Source organism: Pongo abelii, chromosome 13 (assembly GCF_028885655.2).
Source record: "Pongo abelii isolate AG06213 chromosome 13, NHGRI_mPonAbe1-v2.0_pri, whole genome shotgun sequence".
NCBI classification, from domain to species: domain Eukaryota; kingdom Metazoa; phylum Chordata; class Mammalia; order Primates; family Hominidae; genus Pongo; species Pongo abelii.
The window spans coordinates 23216907-23235531 of record NC_071998.2 but is presented as its reverse complement, the minus strand read 5'-3'; the positions used below and the strand labels follow the sequence as shown (position 1 = coordinate 23235531).

The window sequence follows — 18625 nt, the reverse complement described above, 5'->3', positions numbered from 1 at the left end:
CTCAACATGGCAGTTGGTTTCCCCCAGAATGATCCAAGAGAGACTCTTTAGGCAGCAATGCTTTTTATGGCCTAGTCCTAGAAGTCACACACTGTTATTTATGCCACATTATTTGTGAAAGTACATAATTAAGTCTAGCCCACTCCAGGGGAAGGAATTTAGGCTTCATCTCTTGAAGGACAGAGCATCAAAAATTTTGTGAAGGTATTTAAAATCACCATGCAAGAGATACTATTATATAAGTGTTGAAGAACTCAGTGAGCAGGAATTGAAGGAGGGGAGGAAGAGAGCTATGACTACGTGGATACCTAGGGATGAGCACTGTGGTCAGAATAGCAGGTACAAATATCCTGGGATAGAATTTTGCTTGATGTGTTGGAAGAAAAGCAAGGAAGCCACTGGGTTGGAATAGGGGGGCTGAAGGGGTGAGTGGTTGGAATGTCTATCAGAGGAAACATGGGCCTTGGAGTAGGCTCTTGTAAGGAGTGAAAGGACAGAATGAGATGGAAAGCCACTGGATATGTCTCAGCACAGAGCGAAAATCTGACTGGCTGCTGCGTGGAGAACCCTCCACACAGCATGCATGCGTGAAGATCAGTTAAGGGGCCATTGCAATAGTCTATAGGCAAGAGATGATGGTGTCTTAGACTAGGGTGGGGGCAGTGGAGGTGAGAAGACATGATTAGAGTCTGGATATATTCTGCAGATAAAAACAGTATTTGATGGTGGATTGGATGTGGGACATGAGAGAAACAGATGTGTCCAAAATGACTCTGGGCAGCTGGGTAAATGGAGGTGCCCTTAATTCAGACAGTAAAGACTACAGGATGGTGGTGGTGTGGGGCTGGGAGAGAATTCGGTTTGCTTTGGATATCTCAAGTCTGAGATACCTATTAGACAGCCAAGTGGAGATCTTGAGTAGAGATGAAGGCAGTAAGATTTCCAACTCTGGTGCTCAGGGCAGAGATTTAGGCTGAGACAAAAATTTAGAAGTCAAGATATATAGACGGTAAAGTCACAGAATCACCTGGGAAGGGGTGTAAACAGAGAAGAGGTTTGAGGACTAAGCCCAAGAAAGTCAGAGAATGAGGAGATAGGAATCCAGTAGCTGGGTGCAGTGGCTCACACCTGTAATCCCAGCACTTTGTAAGGCCAACATGGGCGGATCACTTGAGGTCAGGAGTTTGAGACCAGCCTGGCCAACGTGGTGAAACTCTTGTCTCTACTAAAAAAAAAAAAAAAAAAAAAAAAAATCCAGTAAAGGAGGCAATTAAGGAAGAGTAGTGTCCCAGAAGCTAAGAGTGCCTTCAGAGTGATTACCCTGTGTCAAATGAAAGCTAAGAACTATGAAATGACCAATGGATTTAGCAGCAGAGATTGGGAGGGGCCTGGGAGCCTAGTCCTTTGTGGACGTTTGGGAGGAATGACAGGGCAAGCTGGGTCATCCCTGACACGTGGGCTCTGAGCCTAGAGGCAGAGCTGGGTTACAGAGTAGGAATCCCCCAAGGAGGCATGGATTTGCAACCTGGGGTCAATGGAGAGCAGCCAGCCAGGGCCTACTATGCCTGACACGGTATTGGGGGTGAAGAGTTGGGTTCAGGTTGGCCAACTTACCTGGACTCCACATTCAGTCACAAATTGATTTTTGATGTTGTTTCTAAATGCAGTTATACATATAGTCTTTCGGATTTGTGTTCTTTAGAATGTTAAAATATCTAATTTTTATAACCATGTTTCTTCCATTTTTAAAATACCAGGAATCCTGAGAAGCAGGAGTGATCTATGCCTTACCCTCAGAACGGGGCCAGGACAAGGGTGAGGCATGCTTGGTGTGTAAGACACAGAAGTTAAGGCAAGAGCAGGGTCTTTGGGGATGAATGCACGTCAGGCACCTCTCTTGCCTTACCTGAGTCCAGGCCCTACCTACCTCACATACTGCCAGGTAGTGTGCCTGCCTTTCACTGTGGGAGCCTCCACATTAGTGGTGGGTCCTGGAGAAGGTAGACCATAGACTGGAGGAACTCCTGTTCTGGGTGGGGGCAGACACCACTCTGGGAGCCCAGAAAAAAAGCCGACTGAGAACTATGCCTTTCAGCTAAAAAGTGGGTGCACATTGCCACCCTGTGGCCATCCAGGGGAAGATTCTTAGGACTGTTCCCAGGATTGCACCTGCAGAGGTAAGGCCAAGACACACTCCAGGTCACCCTGCCCTGAATTTCTCAAATTGTGGCATTTGCAGCTGTGTTGGAGGGAATCTTATTGAACATGTTGATCTCTGGCAATGGAGCTCAGTAGTCTGAGTTACTGACTCAAAGAGTGTCCTAGGTGATTCTAAGGCACACTTAAGTATATAGTCCCTACTAGTCAAAAGCCACTGTCTTGCCAGGCACGGTGGCTTGTTTCTGTTATCCCAGCTACTCTGGAGACTGAGGAAGGATCACTTGAGGCCAGGAGCTGGAGATCAGCCGGGGCAACATAGCAAGACCCCATCTCTAAAAAAAATGTAAAAAGCTAACCAGGCATGGTGGCCTTTGCCTATAGTCCCAGCTACTCATAAGGCTAAGGCAGGAAAATTGTTTGGGACCACGAGTTCAAGGCTGCAGGGAGCTATGATCATGTCGCTGTGCCACTGCACTCCAGCCTGGGCAACAGAGGAGACCCCATCTCTTAAAAAAAAAAAAAAAAATCTACCATGAATCACACAGCAAGAGAGAGATCTTCCTGAGGTCCCCAGGAGTCAGAGGCTTTTTCCGGCTGCTCAGACACATAAAAAGATGGAACAGATCAACAAATCTTTATTAATAGAAACAGACAGATGGACAGAGAATGCAGTGGGGGCTGTCTGAAAACTGTGATGTGTGTGTGTGTGTGTGTGTGTTGTGTGTGTGTAAAAGGCCTTCTCCAGGCCAGGAAGGGCCCCTTGGAATTAGGCCCACCTGTCTAGATCCTCTCCTCAGTGGTGAGTCCTGGGCTGAAACCAGCTTCCACATCATACCCCCAAAGAATGGGGGTCTTTCTGGAATGGAAGACGCTGACTTCAAGCATTCTTCACGTTACTCTGGTTCCCCAGCTGAGCTTGGTTGCTGAGGGGGTTGGGGACAAGCCACAGGGGCACTTGCATAGCAGGGGAGTAGAACGGGGATAAGGCATATGGTGAGGACAGGGGAGAAGGGGAAGGGCATCATAGCTGCAGGTGAAGGGGGCCTCCAAAAGGCAGCTCCTCTTCCCCCTCATCCCCTCAAATTGCTGCTGGGTTGAGGAGTCAGACTGAGGCAGTATAATACCCTCCCCCATCCTTAACTCCAGAACCCCGGTTCGGTGGGGAGGAAGTGGGAAGCTGTGGAGCTCTGGAAAGGCCTGAGTTAGTGAGTCAAGCTTGTGATGTGTGTGTCTGAACACAACTGGCTCCCTTGGTATACCAGGGGCTCCCTCTCCAGATGGGTGTGAGTGCATGGTCCTACTGTACACACAGGTCTCAGTATCTGTATGTGTCTCGTTTGTTCCCATGGGTCTCTTTGTTTGGATACATAAGCATGGATATCCCTGCTCATACAGCAGGAACTCAGGATCTGCATGGTGTATGTCCCTGTCTGTAAACATGGGCTCCAGCAAGTGGATATGTGCGGGCCTGCCCGCTCCTGTCCATCCACAGGTCTTCCTTCAGGCCTGGCTGGTCAAGGGTCCTGGCCGAAGAGGTAGGTGGTGAGCTCAAGCCGGAGGCCCCGAGCATAGGAGCGAAGAGTATAGAAGAGGGTGAGGAAGTCCTGGGTGCTGAAGACGGTGTCGGCCAGCGCGAAGGCCAGGGTGGATGGGATGACACCCCGGCCATACTCCACCATCCATGTGTTTGGCCCCCACTCCACAGCTGTTGCCTCACCAGGCCCGTGCACTACCGTCTCCCCTGGGGGACAGGGAGCACCCAAGTGAAAAGCCAGCTCTGCCCTGCCCTTCCATGGCTGCTGCTTCCCTGGCCCATGGACTAACTAGGGGTGGGGAATGGAGAGGGAGCTTCAGAAAAACAAAAAGCCCTACCTCACTGGGCTGGCCCAGACCGCCACTCCTAAATGTTCTGTGGCATCATCTGACCCATGTCCTCTCTTTGGGGAAGCCATGGATGGCTACCTCGCTTGGCCATGGACCCACTGTATGGAAGTCTGCACTCCCAAGCCTCACTTAAATCAAGCAGAAATTTAGCTAAACCTGGGCTGGGCTTGTAGCTAGGAAAGGGGTAGTTCCAGGACTTGTGAGGCTTTATCTGAAAAGTGTAGCTGTTCAACCACCATGCCTGCGATGCATACACCCAACCTCAAATATACTGGGAAGTCCAGTGCTCTATTTCTTAAGTAAATTGTTTCACTATTAAAAAAAAAAAAAAAAAAAAAGTAGGGGGGCCGTGCGCGGTGGCTCACTTCTGTAATCCCAGAACTTTGGGAGGTGAGGCTGGTGGATCACGAAGTCAGGAGATCGAGACCATCCTGGCTGGCATGGTGAAACCCCGTCTCTACTAAAAATACAAAAAAAATTAGCCGGGCGTGATGGCGGGCGCCTGTAGTCCCAGCTATTCGGGAGGCTGAGGCAGGAGAATGGCGTGAACCCGGGAGTCGGGGCTTGCAGTGAGCCGAGATCGCGCCACTGCGCGCCAGCCTGGGCGACTGAGCAAGACTCCGTCTCAAAAAACAAACAAACAAACAAAAAGATAACTGTCTGTCTTGTCTTTTGGGGTATTGAGAGCATTTCTGATTACCCACTGTCTCCCCAACAGTTGTTGGAATATTGTCTGGGCAAAATTGTGCCTGGGCAGATAAAAATCAGACATGTTTAACAGGAAGTTGTTAAGTTTTGTTTCCCCTTGACAGAGGACAGCAAGAGTCCCTCAGCTCTGCCCCAACCAATCACCTGTGGCTTATGGGAGGGTGGAGGAAGGGAACAATGAGGAGGGCCCCCCCAACACACTCCTTTTCCATGCCATGCTCCCCGCAATTGTGGGCACCCCCTGCGTGAAGGGACCCACTTCTCTGACAGAGCCTTCTTACCCACCTGGGTAAAAGACCTCACTTTTGGTGGTGCCCTCTCTCCACTGGTGGAAGGTGCCAGAGATGATGGTATCCGAGATCTCAGCCCAGTAGCGCCCTGAGTGACAATCGCACAGTGACACTATCAGGGTATTCGCGCCATTGCATGGCCCAGCCAAACATCAGAAAGGAGGGCATGGACCCCTTTACAACCCCAGCCTCCCAGTCCGGCCCGCCGCTAGCACTGACCCGAGTGGCCGCGGGAGCCCAAGGCGGTGCCGAAGAGCAGCACATACTCGGACAGCGAGGCGTGTAGAAGGCACATGGCGCCCATCCAGCCACCCGCATTCACGAACACCCACTGCAGCTCCTCGTCGGGCAGCACGTGGCCTGGGTGCAGCCGCCGCAGCTCCACGATCAGTCGAGAGAAGGCCAGCTCGTGGTCCAGCCCTGGCGGAGGCAGAAGGGCGGCGGAGTCAGGGCTGGCACCTGTCCTGGGTCCGGGGATGGCGCCTCCGGAACCCTAGGCTCCGCTCCCGGGCCGGCCGCTCCCCTCCCTGCCCTCTGCCCGCTCACCAGCGTACTGCCGCGCCAACTGCGCTATCTCTTCGCGCTGGAAGACGAAGCTCTGCGTACCCAGCCAGAGCCAGACGACCTGGGTCAGCACCGCTGCGACAGCCAGGAGCAGCGCGGCCCACGCCCACCGCCGGCCCACGGCCCACTGCATCCCGGCGGGCGGCCTGGCACGGCACAGCTCAGGAGAGAGCCGGGGCCTGAGGCTTTGCGCTCACGGCCTCGGAGCCCGCCGGCTGCCCACGAAGCGCTCCCCCGCCACCGCCGTGGTACGGCTCGCCCCGACCAATCGGAGCGGCCCGGGCACCTTGGCACCGCCCCTTCGGTTGAACCATTTCCTCGGGGGAAGCACGGAGGAGTGGGGCGGCGCCGCGCAAGAGAGGCAAGGGGGCGGGGCCAAGTCGCCCAGCGGCAGATGTCAGGGTCTTCAGGCGAGGTCTGACCTAGCGCTACTCTACAGACGGATAGGTGTGGGGGTAGTGAGACCCAGAATGGACTGGCTCGCCCGAGCTCACTGGCTGGTGAAGCAGACGAGCCCGGAAGTGGAGCCTTCTGGGACTCAACGATTGTTAAGGCCCGCCTTTCCCGAGACTGAAGCGGAGAGGAGGCAGTTCAAGCTGGGAGCCCCAGAGTGGGCATTCCAGAGGCAGTGACACCTGAGCAGTGTCTTTAAGAGCGCGCAGAAGGGGCATGCCAGCCCACAGGGACCAGCCCCTAGAGCAAAGGCCTCCGAGGAGAGACAGCTTGGGGTCTTCAGGGGCCTACAATTCCTTCTCTGTTCTGCAGTACAAAATGTGAGAGGAGGCCTTGTAAACCAGCTGAGGGTTATCAGCAAGGGAGGAAGGGGATTAGATTTTGCCACCGAGTGACACAGGACTGTCGAGTGGAGGGGAGCAAGATGAGTCAGGGAGACCATGACTGTGGGCCAGGTAAGAGGGAAGGTCTGTGTCAGTGGAGATGGAAGAAAGAAATGAGCTTAAGAACTCTGGAAATGGAGTTGGCAGGGCTTGATCTCTTCTTCCTGGAATACTCTTTCCCCCTTTTTCCTATCCCCACTTTCCCCTTATTTGGCTAACATCCTTTGCATGTCTAGTGGGCAGTTGAGTGTCCAGGTCTGGAAGCTCAGCTCCAGTCTGGAGATAGAGCTGGGAGTTGTCATTCATTCAGATATTTTGTTTGCACTTGTGTGTGCCAAGTTCTGTGGTGACCACTAGGGATATGGCTAGAAACAATGGTCCCACTCCCCAGCTTAGAGATCTCACTGGAGAGTCTACAGAAAACCTGTAAGAATGGATGAAATCTCACAGGGAGAGAGAATAGAGTAAGATAAGGCTAAAGACAGAGCCTGGAGAGCACCAACAGCAAAGGGTAGGCAGAGGAAGAAGAAAGCAAAAAGGAAAAGAAACAAAAGAGAAAAGAGGCAGCATTGTGCAGTGATTAAGAAATAAACTCTGGAGCTGGACTGCGTGAGTTCAAAGCCTGGCTCCTGCTACCTACTAATTGTCTGATCTTGGGCAGGTTACTTAAAATCTCTGTAACTTAGTTTTCTTACCTGTAAAATGGAATGGAGAAAAGTACCTACCTCATAGTACATATCTTCATTGTGATGAGATTAGATGGGTTAATATTTATAAAGCATTTAGTGCCTCACATGGTGAGCATTTTATGTGATGGTTATATATATAAAACATAAAGGAACTGGAAGAGAGTACCCTCATACGTTTTTGACCTTAAAGAAAGAAACTGAGGCTGGGCGAGGTGGCTCACACCTGTAATCCCAACACTTTGGGAGGCTGAGGCAGACGGAACACTTGAGTCCAGGTATTCGAGACCAGCCTTGGCAACATGGTGAAACCCCATCTCTGCAAAAAGTACAAAAATTAGGAGTGGGGGCACACACCTGTAGTCCCAGCTACTCAGGAGGCTGAAGTGGGAGGACTGCTTGAGCCTGGGAAGTGGAGGTTGCAGTGAGCCAACAGAGCGAGACTCTGCCTCAAAAAAAAAAAAAAAAAAAAAAAAAGGGCTGGGCGCAGTGGCACACATCTGTAGTCCCAGCACTTTGGGAGGCCAAGACGGGCAGGCAGATTTCCTGAGCTCAGAAGTTCGAGACCACCCTGGGCAACATGGTGAAACCTCGTCTCTACTAAAATACAAAAAAATTAGCCGGGCGTGGTAGCAGGTGCCTGTAGTCCCAGCTACTCAGGAGGCTGAAGCAGGAGAATCGCTTGAACCCAGAAGGTGGAGGTTGCAATGAGCCAAGATCGTGCCACTGCACTCCAGCCTGGGCAACAGAGGGAGACCCTGTCTCCAAAAAAAAAAAAAAAAAGAAAGAAAAGGGGCCGGGCACTGTGGGTCACGCCTGTAATCCCAGCATTTTGGGAGGCCGAGGCAGGTGGATCACCTGAGGTTGGGAGTTTGAGACCAGCCTGACCAACACGGAGAAACCCTGTCTCTACTAAAATACAAAATTAGCTGGGTGTGGTGGCGCATGCTTGTAATCCCAGCTACTCGGGAGGCTGAGGCAGGAGAATCACTTGAACCCAGGAGGCGGAGGTTGCGATGAGCCGAGATCATGCCATTGCACTCCAGCCTCTGTGAAAGAGCGAAACTCCGTCTCAAAAAAACAAAACAGGCCGGGCACGGTGGCTCACGCCTGTAATCCCAGCACTTTGGGAGGCCAAGGCAGGCGGATCACGAGGTCAGGAGTTCGAGACCAGCCTGACCAACATGGTGAAACCCCATCTCTACTAAAAAATACAAAAATTAGCCAGGCGCGGTGGCGTGTGCCACCCACTTGGCCCAGCTACTTGGGGGGCTGAGGCAGGAGAATCGTTTGAACCCGGGAGGTGGAAGTTGCAGTGAGTGGAGATTGCACCATTGCACTCCAGCCTGGGCGACAGAGTGAGACTCTGTCTCAAAAAAGAAAAACACACAAACAAAAACAACAGTGAGGAAAAAAAAAAGCTGAGGCAAAATTAATATAGAGAGTTTATTTGGGCCAAGGTAGAGAACGACTGCTCGGGACACTCTTCCAAGTTGCCTTGGGGAAATGTTGATACAAGCATTTTTTATTTTTATAAGTTGTTTTTATTTCTATTTTTTATTTTCTTGGAGATGGATTCTTACTCTGTTGCCTAGGCTGCAGTGCAGTGGTGCAATCTTGGCTCACTGCAACTCCCGCCTCTCAGGTTCAAGCTATCCTCCTCCCTCAGCCTTCCGAGTAGCTGGGACCACAGGTGTGCACCACCGTGCCTGGCTAATTTTTGTAGTTTTAGTGGAGACAGGTTTTTGCCATGTTGGCCAGGCTGGTCTCTAACTCCTGACCTCAGGTGATCCACCCTCCTCGGCCTCCCAAAGTGTGGGACTACAGGTGTGAGCCACTGCACCCAGACACTTTATTTTAACGTAATTTAATTTTATTTTTTTGAGACGGTGTCTCCACTGTCGCCCAGGCTGGAGTGCAGTGGCACAATCTTGGCTTACTGCAACCTCTGCCTCCCAGTTCAAGAAATTCTCCTGCCTCAGCCTCCCGAGTAGCTGGGACTACAGGCGCCCGCCACAACATCCAGCTAATTTTTTTTTTTTTAGTAGAGATGGGGTTTCACCATGTTGGCCAGGCTGGTCTTGAACTCTGACCTTGTGATTCGCCCGCCTCGGCCTCCCAAAGTGCTGGGATCATAGGCATGAGCCACTGCGCCCGGCCTATTTTTATTTTTTGAGACCGGATCTTGCTCTGTTATCCAGGCTGGAGTTCAGTGGCATGATCACAGCTCATTGCAGCCTTGACCTCTTGGGCTCAAGGGATCATCCTGCCTCAGCCTCCCAAAGTGCTGGAATTACAGGTATGAACCATCATACTCAGCCACAAGCAAGTTTTTAAAGGCAAAAGAGGACAAGGAGTGGGCTGATACAAAATTGTTTAACAGAAATTCTTACTGGTTTACAGAAACAACATTGATTAGTGATTGGCTATACCTTGTTGAACTATAGGGTATGAGTTATGGTGTCTAGACTATGGCATTTTATGGCTATGTGGTATCAATTTAGAGCCCACATAGCAAGTGGCTTCAAGAGGTAATTATTTAGCTCCATGGGGGTGGGGGAAGGTGAGATATGACTGCTGTTACATGCTGTCACTTTTTTTTTTTTTTTTTTTTGAGACTGAGTCATACCCTGTCGCCCAGGCTGAAGTGCAGTGGCGCAATCTCGGCTCACTGCAACCTCTGCCTCCTGGGTTGAAGCGATTCTCCTGCCTCCACCACCCGAGTAGCTGGAATTACAAGCACCTGCCACTACGCCCAGCTTTTTGTATTTTTAGTAGAGACAGGGTTTCACCATAATGGCCAGGCTGGTCTCAAACTCCTGACCTCAAGTGATCCTGCCCGCCTTGGTTTCCCAGTGTGCTGGGATTACAAGCGTGAGCCACCGCATCCAGCCTTTTTTTTTTCTTTTAAAAATTATTACTATTATTATTATTTTGAAACGGAGTCTCTTGCACTGTCGCCGGGGCTGGAGTGCAGTGGCGCGATCCTGGCTCACTGCAACCTCTGCCTCCTGGGTTCAAGCAATTCTCCTGCCTCAGCCTCCTGAGTAGCTGGGATTACAGGCGCCCGCCACCATGCCCAGTTAATTTTTTTGTATTTTTAGTAGAGACGGGGTTTCACCATGTTGGCCAGGCTGGTCTTGAACTCCTGACCTCGTGATTCGCCCACCTTGGCCTCCCAAATTGCTGGGATTACAGGCGTGAGCCACCGCGCCAGGCCCATGCTGTCACATTTTAATGCCTCTCTGGGCCTGATAATTAAAAGGGGCTGGCATTTCTCAGATAAAAAGTTTCTTTTCTTTCTCAAGAGTGATGGAATGGGCCAGGCACGGTGGCTCACACCTGTAATCCCAGCACTTTGGGAGGCCAAGATGGGGGAATCACCTGAGGTTGGCAGTTCAAGACCAGCCTGACCAACATGGAGAAACCCCATCTCTTCTAAAAATACAAAATTAGCCAGGTGTGGTGGCGCATACCTGTAATCCCAGCTACTCGGGAGGCTGAGGCAGGAGAATCGCTTGAACCTGGGAGGCGGAGGTTGCTGTGAGCTGAGATCACGCCATTGCACTCCAGCTTGGGCAACGAGAGCGAAACTCCATCTAAAAAAATTTAAAAAAGAGTGACAGAATGAAGGGTTAACACAGTGAAATATAATTGTGAGATTCAATGAGATGATGGGAAATGATAATTAGACTTCTCAGTAGGGGCATGTGGCAGAGACAATGCTATACATTCACAAATCCATTTCCTTTTGCTCTTGGACAGCTAGATTACATTCCACAGTCTACTCTGGATCATGTGATTGCATTCTGGCCAATGAAATATAGATAGACATGATGTATGACATTTCTAGGGCTGGCTCCTAAAGTCTCCTCTGAGATTCATTTTTTTTTTTTTCTCTTTCTCTTTTTAAGAGACAGGATTGTGCTATGTCATTCCCAGACTGGTATCAAACTCTTGGGCTCAAGTGATCTCCCACCTTGGCTTCCCAAGAGCTGGGGGACTACAGGCACATACTACCATGCCCAGCTTGAATTTCTTTTCATTTTCTTTCTTCCCTCGTCTATTACTGTAGTTATAGAGGATCTCTAGTGGAATATTCTGAGGCCCTAGGAAATGACATAGCTACTAGATGGATGGCACCTGGATCCCTAAATACTGCTTGGAACAGAGCTCCCTGTTACCCCCAGAATTGACTGTAGTGCTAAGCCATTGAGTTTTGGGAGTGTTTGTTACAGCAATTAAGATTACTTACCCTGACAAATATAGGGCAAAAGATGTGTTACAATATACCATGCAGCTAAGAGTAGAGACCAGAAAGATGGCCTCTGTTTTTAAGAAATTTGGCAGGCCGGGCACGGTGGCTCACGCCTGTAATCCCAGTACTTTAGGCGGCAGAGGCAGGCAGATCACCTGAGATCAGGAATTTGAGACCAGCCTGGCCAACATGGTGAAACCCTGTCTCTACTACAAATACAAAAATTAGCTGGGTGTGGTGGTGCATGCCTGTAATCCCAGCTACTGGGGAGGCTGAGGCAGGAGAATCACTTGAATCCAGGAGGCGGATGTTGCAGTGAGCCTAGATTGCACCACTGCACTCCAGCCTGGGCGACAGAACGAGACTCCATCTAAAAAAAAAAAAAAAAAAAAAAAAAGAAACTTGGCAGAGAAATTAAGGATAAAGAAGGGATTATCTAGAGGAGAATGCAGGATTGAGGGAACATGTTTTTGTATTGGTTCTGGCTTCTGTGGCATTCCCGACTCGACAATTCACTAAGAACCCTGGGCAGCAGGGATTAGCTCCCAAATTTGGTCTCTGCTCCCCATTCCAGGAACAGCTTTCCGGGATCATCTGGGCCTACACCTCCCCTATCTGGTCTTTCAGAAAGCTTTTCCATGCCTTTCCAGGTGTGGTGGCTTATGTCTGTAATCCCAGCACTTTGGGAAGGCCGAGATGGGCAGATTACCTGAGGTCAGGCGTTCAAGACCAGCCTGGCCAACATGGTGAAACCCTGTCTCTAAAAAATACAAAAATTAGCCAGGCGTGATGGTGGGTGCCTGTAATTCCAGCTACTTGGGAGGCTGAGGCAGGAGAATCACTTGAACCTGGGAGGCAGAGGTGGCGGTGAGCCGAGATCAAGCCACTGCACTCCAGCCTGGGCAACAGAGTGAAACTCTGTCTCAAAAAAAAAAAAAAAACCCATAAAAATGGACAACCAGCAGCCCTCAGGGGTGCTCTGTCTATAGAGCAGCCATTTTTTTATTCCTTCACTTTCCTGATAAACTTGCTTTCACTTCACACTATGGACTCACCTTGAATTCTTTCTTGTGTAAGATCCAAGAATCCTCTCTTGGGGTCTGGATTGGGACCCCTTTACTGTAACAACACCTCTGGGATCTGGCAGGGAGGGAGCTGGTTAGGCCCCATCTTAGTCATTCTCCTCTTCCTCCAAAAAATGACGTTGGGGAGTCATAGAGGAGAGTTATGGAGATGTTCCTGAAGAGATGTTCCTGATGGGGGTCAGGATGCAGTTAGCATGATTCAGGGGGTGGCACTGAAGCACTGGTGTTCTTGGGAAAATGGAGCTGTCTACAAACTCTAGTCACTCAAACAAATATAACTGAGAGAATGGAAAAGCAGATCTCCTGTTCCTGTCTCACCTCTTTGGGTAATATGAACAGCTAGTGGGACAGGTAAAACCCCCGTTTCTCAGTCCTCAGCTCCCTGCCCCCTACCTCTGAAGGTAGCCTCTTCCTATTCCAGTCTGAGGACCCTAGGGCAGAGATCAAGTAAATGACCCATGACCTAGTTTTTGCAGCTCAATTGCAAAACACCTGGCTTGGCTTGGTCTTGACTGGGGGAAGGGATGTCCCTGCTATGGCTCAACTTCTAACTCACTGGGTCTCTGTCCTGCATTCCACTGAAGTCTCAGAGGCATCTCACAGCACTGGAAAAAGCCTTGGAAACTTGCATTCAAATCTCAGCTTGGCCACTAATTCTCTGGGTGACCTTGAGTCCTCTGGCCCCCACTGTGAAATGGGGAAGAGGTTTAGACAATATTTAGATGGCTCTTTAAAATTACCAGGGGGCCAGCTGTTTGGGAGGCTGAGGCGGGAGGATCACTTGAAGTCAGGAGTTCAAGACCAGCCTGGCCAACATGTGAAACCCCGTCTCTACTAAAAATACAAAAATTAGCCGGGTGTGGTGGCACACAGCTGTAATCCCAGCTACTCGGGAGGCTGAGGCAGAAGAATTGCTTGAACCTGGGAGGTGGAGGTTGCAGTGAGCCAAGATCACGCCACTGCACTCCAGCCTGGGTGGCAGAGTGAGACTCTCTCTCAAACAAACAAACAAACAAACAAACAAAAGTACCAGGGGAGGAATTAATTTGAATTTTATCCTAGTGTTAGCCAATTGGTCCCATCCAAGGAAAATTTAGAAAAGGGAAGGGGATGTGTAAAGGAAACACTAGGCCCCACCTAGATGGTGGCTGGAGTTTCTGATAGTCTTGTACTCTCCACATTTTCAGACTTTCTTTTACTTTTTTTTTTTTTTTTTTGTGATGGAGTCTGCTCTGTCGCCAGGCTAGAGTGCAGGGGCGCGATCTCGGCTCACTGCAACCTCTGCCTCCGGGGTTCAAGTGATTCTCCTGCCTCAGCCTCCCGAGTAGGTGGGACTACAGGTGCACGCCACCACGACCAGCTAATTTTTTTTTTTTTTACTACAGACGGGGTTTCACCATGTTGGCGGGGTTTCACCATGTTGGCCAGGATGGTCTCAATCTCTTGACCTCGTGATCCGCCCGCCTCGGTCTCCTAAAGTGTTGGGATTACAGGCGTGAGCCACCGAGCCCGGCCATTTTTAGATATTTTTATAGCCCTTTTACCCCTCCCACTTCTTGTGCTGTCTTGGTGCGTGTATGAAAGAGAGAGAGAGAGAGGAAGGAGAGCAAGAGTGAGAGAAAAAGAGAATATGGTTACTCAGCAAAAAAAAAAAATCTGTTTTTGCTTTTGGGGATAGGATATGGTTATGGTGAAGTACTCCACACAGACCCCACCAAGTTTGCCTCTCCTCCGCTACAGCCACTGAGCAGGTGACTGAGGCGCTGTTGATCCAGGGTCATATCCTTACTCGCCCTAGAATGTAAGCTCAGGCAGGGCAGAGGCCATGCCTGACATGTGTATCCCAATGCTTTACACAGCCTAGGTGCCCAGCACATGCTAGATGCTCGGTAAATATTTGCTGAATGAAAGATCAAATGAATGATTGCAGCAAGCAAGTCCTGTAGGCATCCTGGAGCCCAAGGATTCTGCAGTAGGCAGCTTTCACAGAGGTTCTTCCAGTGTAGTGGCTCTAGCTCTGGGTGAAGTAGGATCATCAATGTCGGTCCCCAGGGTTCACAGCTGTTCTGAGCCCCGCCCCCAGGTGGCAGGGCAGCCCAGTCAGTCAGTCACGTGCTGGCGGCTGGCCAATCATCGGGGGCGGCGCGGGGAGGGGTGGTGTAGACGGAGAAAGTGAAGGGTGAGGCACGGCCCTGCAGATTTTCCAGCGGATCCCCCGGTGGACTCATGTTGCGCAGTGGAACCGATTCTGAGCAACGCCAGCAGGCGTCGGAGACGGACACCGCAGCAGCAACCTTCCGGGCAAACGGTAACTGCACCGCGGCAGGGACTCGCTGGGGCGCGGAGCCGAGCCCTCCCCTTCCTTAGGAAGCTTTCGTCCCCTCCGAAGGTTGGAACGCTCATCCCGAGCCAGACCGACAAGGCGTACAATCGCCCGTGTACGACGAGCTGCAGGCCAATTGGCGCTGGGAAAGTCCAATCCTGGGCCTCTAGCTCCTGAGCGGGACAGGGCTGAGAGGGCGCTCCCGAGCTTGGGCCTGCTGGTGGGTGAGACCCAGGAGAGAGGGAGCTAGAGAGCTCTGAGGACTGATCTTGACTGTCTGCCCCCAGACCATCAGCATATCCGCTACAACCCGCTGCAGGATGAGTGGGTGCTGGTGTCAGCTCACCGCATGAAGCGGCCCTGGCAGGGTCAAGTGGAGCCCCAGCTTCTGAAGACAGTGCCCCGCCATGACCCCCTCAACCCTCTGTGTCCTGGGGCCATCCGAGCCAATGGAGAGGTAAGCCTGCAGAGCCCTGCATCTGCAGGCTGGGCCACGGGGAGTAGTTCCCTCTTAGAGCTGTCCTCCACCCACAGGGATAGTGAACCTCCTTCTGGATCATGTCCCACTAAGCTTTTTGGTCCCCTAGGGTGGGCCTTCCCTACTCCCTTGTAGCCTGTCCAGTCTTTGAAGCCCACCAGGTAACTGGTGGTATGGGGCAGTGAGTGCTTCTAGCCCATCCTTGTCAGTAGGTGAATCCCCACTACGATAGCACCTTCCTGTTTGACAACGACTTCCCAGCTCTGCAGCCTGATGCCCCCAGTCCAGGTAACCTGGCTCCAACTGCTGCTGGGGAGGAGGGTGGCTAGACCTCTTGAGGGACTTCTGCTGCAGAGAGTGATACTCCTTTACCTCAGGACCCAGTGATCATCCCCTTTTCCAAGCAAAGTCTGCTCGAGGAGTCTGGTAACTATGGATTTCCCCTCTTATAACTTTCAAACCAGGGTTGGAGACTCAGCTTCGGGGTTGGGCCCTGCCCGTAGCACAGCCAAGCCCTACCTCTTGATTATCTTTTCTCCCGTCACCACCCAGTAAGGTCATGTGCTTCCACCCCTGGTCGGATGTAACGCTGCCACTCATGTCGGTCCCTGAGATCCGGGCTGTTGTTGATGCATGGGCCTCAGTCACAGAGGAGCTGGGTGCCCAGTACCCTTGGGTGCAGGTTTGTGAGGTCGCCCCTTCCCCTGGATGGGCAGGAAGGGGGTGATGAAGCTTTGGTTCTGGGGAGTAACATTTCTGTTTCCACAGGGTGTGGTCAGGAGGGAGTTGACTTGGTGTCTTTTGGCTAACAAAGGTCCCTATCCCTATCTGATAGATCTTTGAAAACAAAGGTGCCATGATGGGCTGTTCCAACCCCCACCCCCACTGCCAGGTAAGGGTGTCAGGGACTCCAGTGGGTTTCTTGGCTGAGTCTGAGCCAGCACTGTGGACATGGGAACAGGATTAATGGATGGGACAAAGGAGATATGCCAATGATGTGGAGGCTTGGAGGTAAAGGACCTGCCTGTTCTTCTCTGCTTTTGCCCCTTGACAGGTATGGGCCAGCAGTTTCCTGCCAGATATTGCCCAGCGTGAGGAGCGATCTCAGCAGGCCTATAAGAGTCAGCATGGAGAGCCCCTGCTAATGGAGTACAGCCGCCAGGAGCTACTCAGGAAGGTGGGAGAGAGCCAAGCCCTGTGTCCCCAAGGAGTCCCTAACTTTCTTATCCCACGAGAGAGAGGTGTGTAAAGGAGAAAGCTAGAGGGGAACTAGTAGAGAGAGACTTGCTAGGAGGCCTTAGCAATAATCCAGTAATCTAAAGGAAAGATGATGGTGACTTAGACTCGGGTGGTTAGTGGTAGAGGTGGTGAGAAGACATCAGATCCTGGGCACATTCTTTTCTTCTGCTTCCCCTGCCTATTTGCTGACCCCACTCCGGCTCCTATGTCACCTTGATGGCCTCCTATCCATTCTGTCTGCCTAGGAACGTCTGGTCCTAACCAGTGAGCACTGGTTAGTACTGGTCCCCTTCTGGGCAACATGGCCCTACCAGACACTGCTGCTGCCCCTTCGGCATGTGCGGCGGCTACCTGAGCTGACGCCTGCTGAGCGTGATGGTCAGTCTCCCAAGTAGGATCCTGGGGCTAGGCACTGGACGGGGGTTGCTCCCAGTAGGGTCAGCATCTGGACCCCAGGCTGAGAGTCAGGCTCTGATTCCAGATCTAGCCTCCATCATGAAGAAGCTCTTGACCAAGTATGACAACCTCTTTGAGACGTCCTTTCCCTACTCCATGGGCTGGCATGGTGAGGCTTTTCAAGTACCTATATCTAGCCCCAACACCATTTCTGGGCTCCTGGGGCTCAGCCCAGTGAACTGCAACCCCAAAGGAGTAAGCCTTGAAACAGTTGCTGGGGGAAGTGGCCAGAGCAGAGATGCTGGGACTGAGGGTGGAGCAGCAAACTTGGTGAAACTATGTCTCCAATGTGCTTTCTAATCTCCTGCCAGCTCTTCTCAGGCAGGGGATCCTGGGAGATGTAGTTTTCAGATACCTGGTTGGGTTTGGGGGTAGGTGCTAAGCTGGATAACTGTAAAAGGGCTCTCTCTCCCCACTGTCTCTCTTCTTTCTGTCAGGGGCTCCCACAGGATCAGAGGCTGGGGCCAACTGGGACCACTGGCAGCTGCACGCTCATTACTACCCTCCGCTCCTGCGCTCTGCCACTGTCCGGAAATTCATGGTTGGCTACGAAATGCTTGCTCAGGCTCAGAGGGACCTCACCCCTGAGCAGGTCAGGACTCAGAGCAGTCTGGCGTCTCCAGACTCTCACATGCAGTATGTGCAGGCACCTGATACTTCTGTTGCGCTTGTGCTCCAGTCATTGCACAAGGCAGAAAACAGCTCTGGCAGGAAGGGACTGCCAAAGTTAGGAGCCCTAGGGCCTGGAAGGAGAGTATGGTCCTCAGATCCCCTTTCTCTTCTGCTTCCTCCAGCGAACCCAACAGTCTGACCCTGATAGTTCCCATAACAACCTGTGCATTCCTTGGGACTCAGGAGCTGCTCAACTCTTTCATCCCCTGGTGGCACATACCCAGTAGGCCTGTGGCATTCATATTTCATATTCATATTCATATTTCATATTCATATTTCAAACCACAATATCCAGCAAAATGTCTCCTGAGCACCCAGAACTCCATACCATTGGCCAGGTGTGGTGGCTCATGCCTTAATCCCAGCACTTTGGGAGGTCAAGATGGGAGGATTGCTTGAGCCCAGAAGTTTGAGACTAGCCTGGGAAACATAGGAAACCCCCGTCTCTACCAAAAAAATTTAAAAAGTTAGCCAGGTGTGGTGGCATATACCTGTGGTCCCAGATACTTGGGAGGCTGAGATAGGATCACTTGGGCCCAGGAGTTTGAGGCTGCAGTGAGCCATGATCATGGCATCATTGCATTCCAGCCTGGGCAACAGAGCAAGACCTTGTCTCAAAAAAAAAAAAAAAGAAAAAGAAAAAAAGAAGTCCATGCCACCATTCTTGGCAGCCCAGCCTTTATCCTCCTTAATTGCTCCCTGTCCCTTTTCCAGGCTGCAGAGAGACTAAGGGCACTTCCTGAGGTTCATTACCGCCTGGGGCAGAAGGACAGGGAGACAGCAACCATCGCCTGACCACGCCGACCACAAGGCCTTGAATCCTTTTTTTTTTTCAACAGTCTTGCTAAATTAAGCAGAAAGGGCCTTGAATCTTGGCCTAGAATTTGGGCAGATATAGCATTAATAAAACTGTGCATCTCAAACTTTTATCACATACTCTAATATCAGAGGAGTGTGAACCTTCAGAGATCCAGGGTTAAAAGCTA

The 18625-nt window shown here is 51.2% G+C and overlaps 2 protein-coding genes across 7 annotated transcripts; one reads left to right on the top strand and one right to left on the bottom strand.

Annotated features, from left to right (window-relative positions):
* Positions 1-2777: 2777 nt before the first annotated feature.
* Positions 2778-5890, bottom strand: SIGMAR1 (sigma non-opioid intracellular receptor 1). Of its 4 annotated transcripts, none has more exons than XM_002819666.6 (4): positions 5589-5890; positions 5262-5462; positions 5038-5130; positions 2778-3901 (listed from the first exon to the last, which is right to left on the bottom strand). In XM_002819666.6, the coding sequence occupies exons 1-4, from the start codon at positions 5737-5739 to the stop codon at positions 3675-3677; spliced, it is 672 nt and encodes a 223-aa protein (XP_002819712.1). In that variant the 5' UTR covers positions 5740-5890; the 3' UTR covers positions 2778-3674. The 4 variants fall into 4 exon arrangements, with proteins under 4 accessions (XP_002819712.1, XP_054376969.1, XP_054376970.1 ...); XM_054520994.2 differs by having other exon boundaries at positions 5038-5154; positions 5589-5868; XM_054520995.2 differs by lacking the exon at positions 5038-5130 and having other exon boundaries at positions 5589-5869.
* A 75-nt stretch (positions 5891-5965) lies between these two features.
* GALT (galactose-1-phosphate uridylyltransferase) lies at positions 5966-18566 on the top strand. Of its 3 annotated transcripts, none has more exons than XM_054520989.2 (12): positions 5966-6379; positions 14670-14779; positions 15082-15251; positions 15485-15560; positions 15650-15698; positions 15825-15954; positions 16108-16164; positions 16327-16449; positions 16757-16889; positions 16993-17076; positions 17405-17559; positions 18354-18566. In XM_054520989.2, exons 1-12 carry the CDS (start codon positions 6276-6278, stop codon positions 18432-18434), a joined length of 1272 nt encoding a protein of 423 aa, XP_054376964.2. In that variant the 5' UTR covers positions 5966-6275; the 3' UTR covers positions 18435-18566. The 3 variants fall into 3 exon arrangements, with proteins under 3 accessions (XP_054376964.2, XP_063570026.1, XP_054376965.2); XM_054520990.2 differs by lacking the exon at positions 5966-6379 and adding an exon at positions 6392-6514; XM_063713956.1 differs by lacking the exon at positions 16327-16449 and having other exon boundaries at positions 6159-6379.
* Positions 18567-18625: the final 59 nt, after the last annotated feature.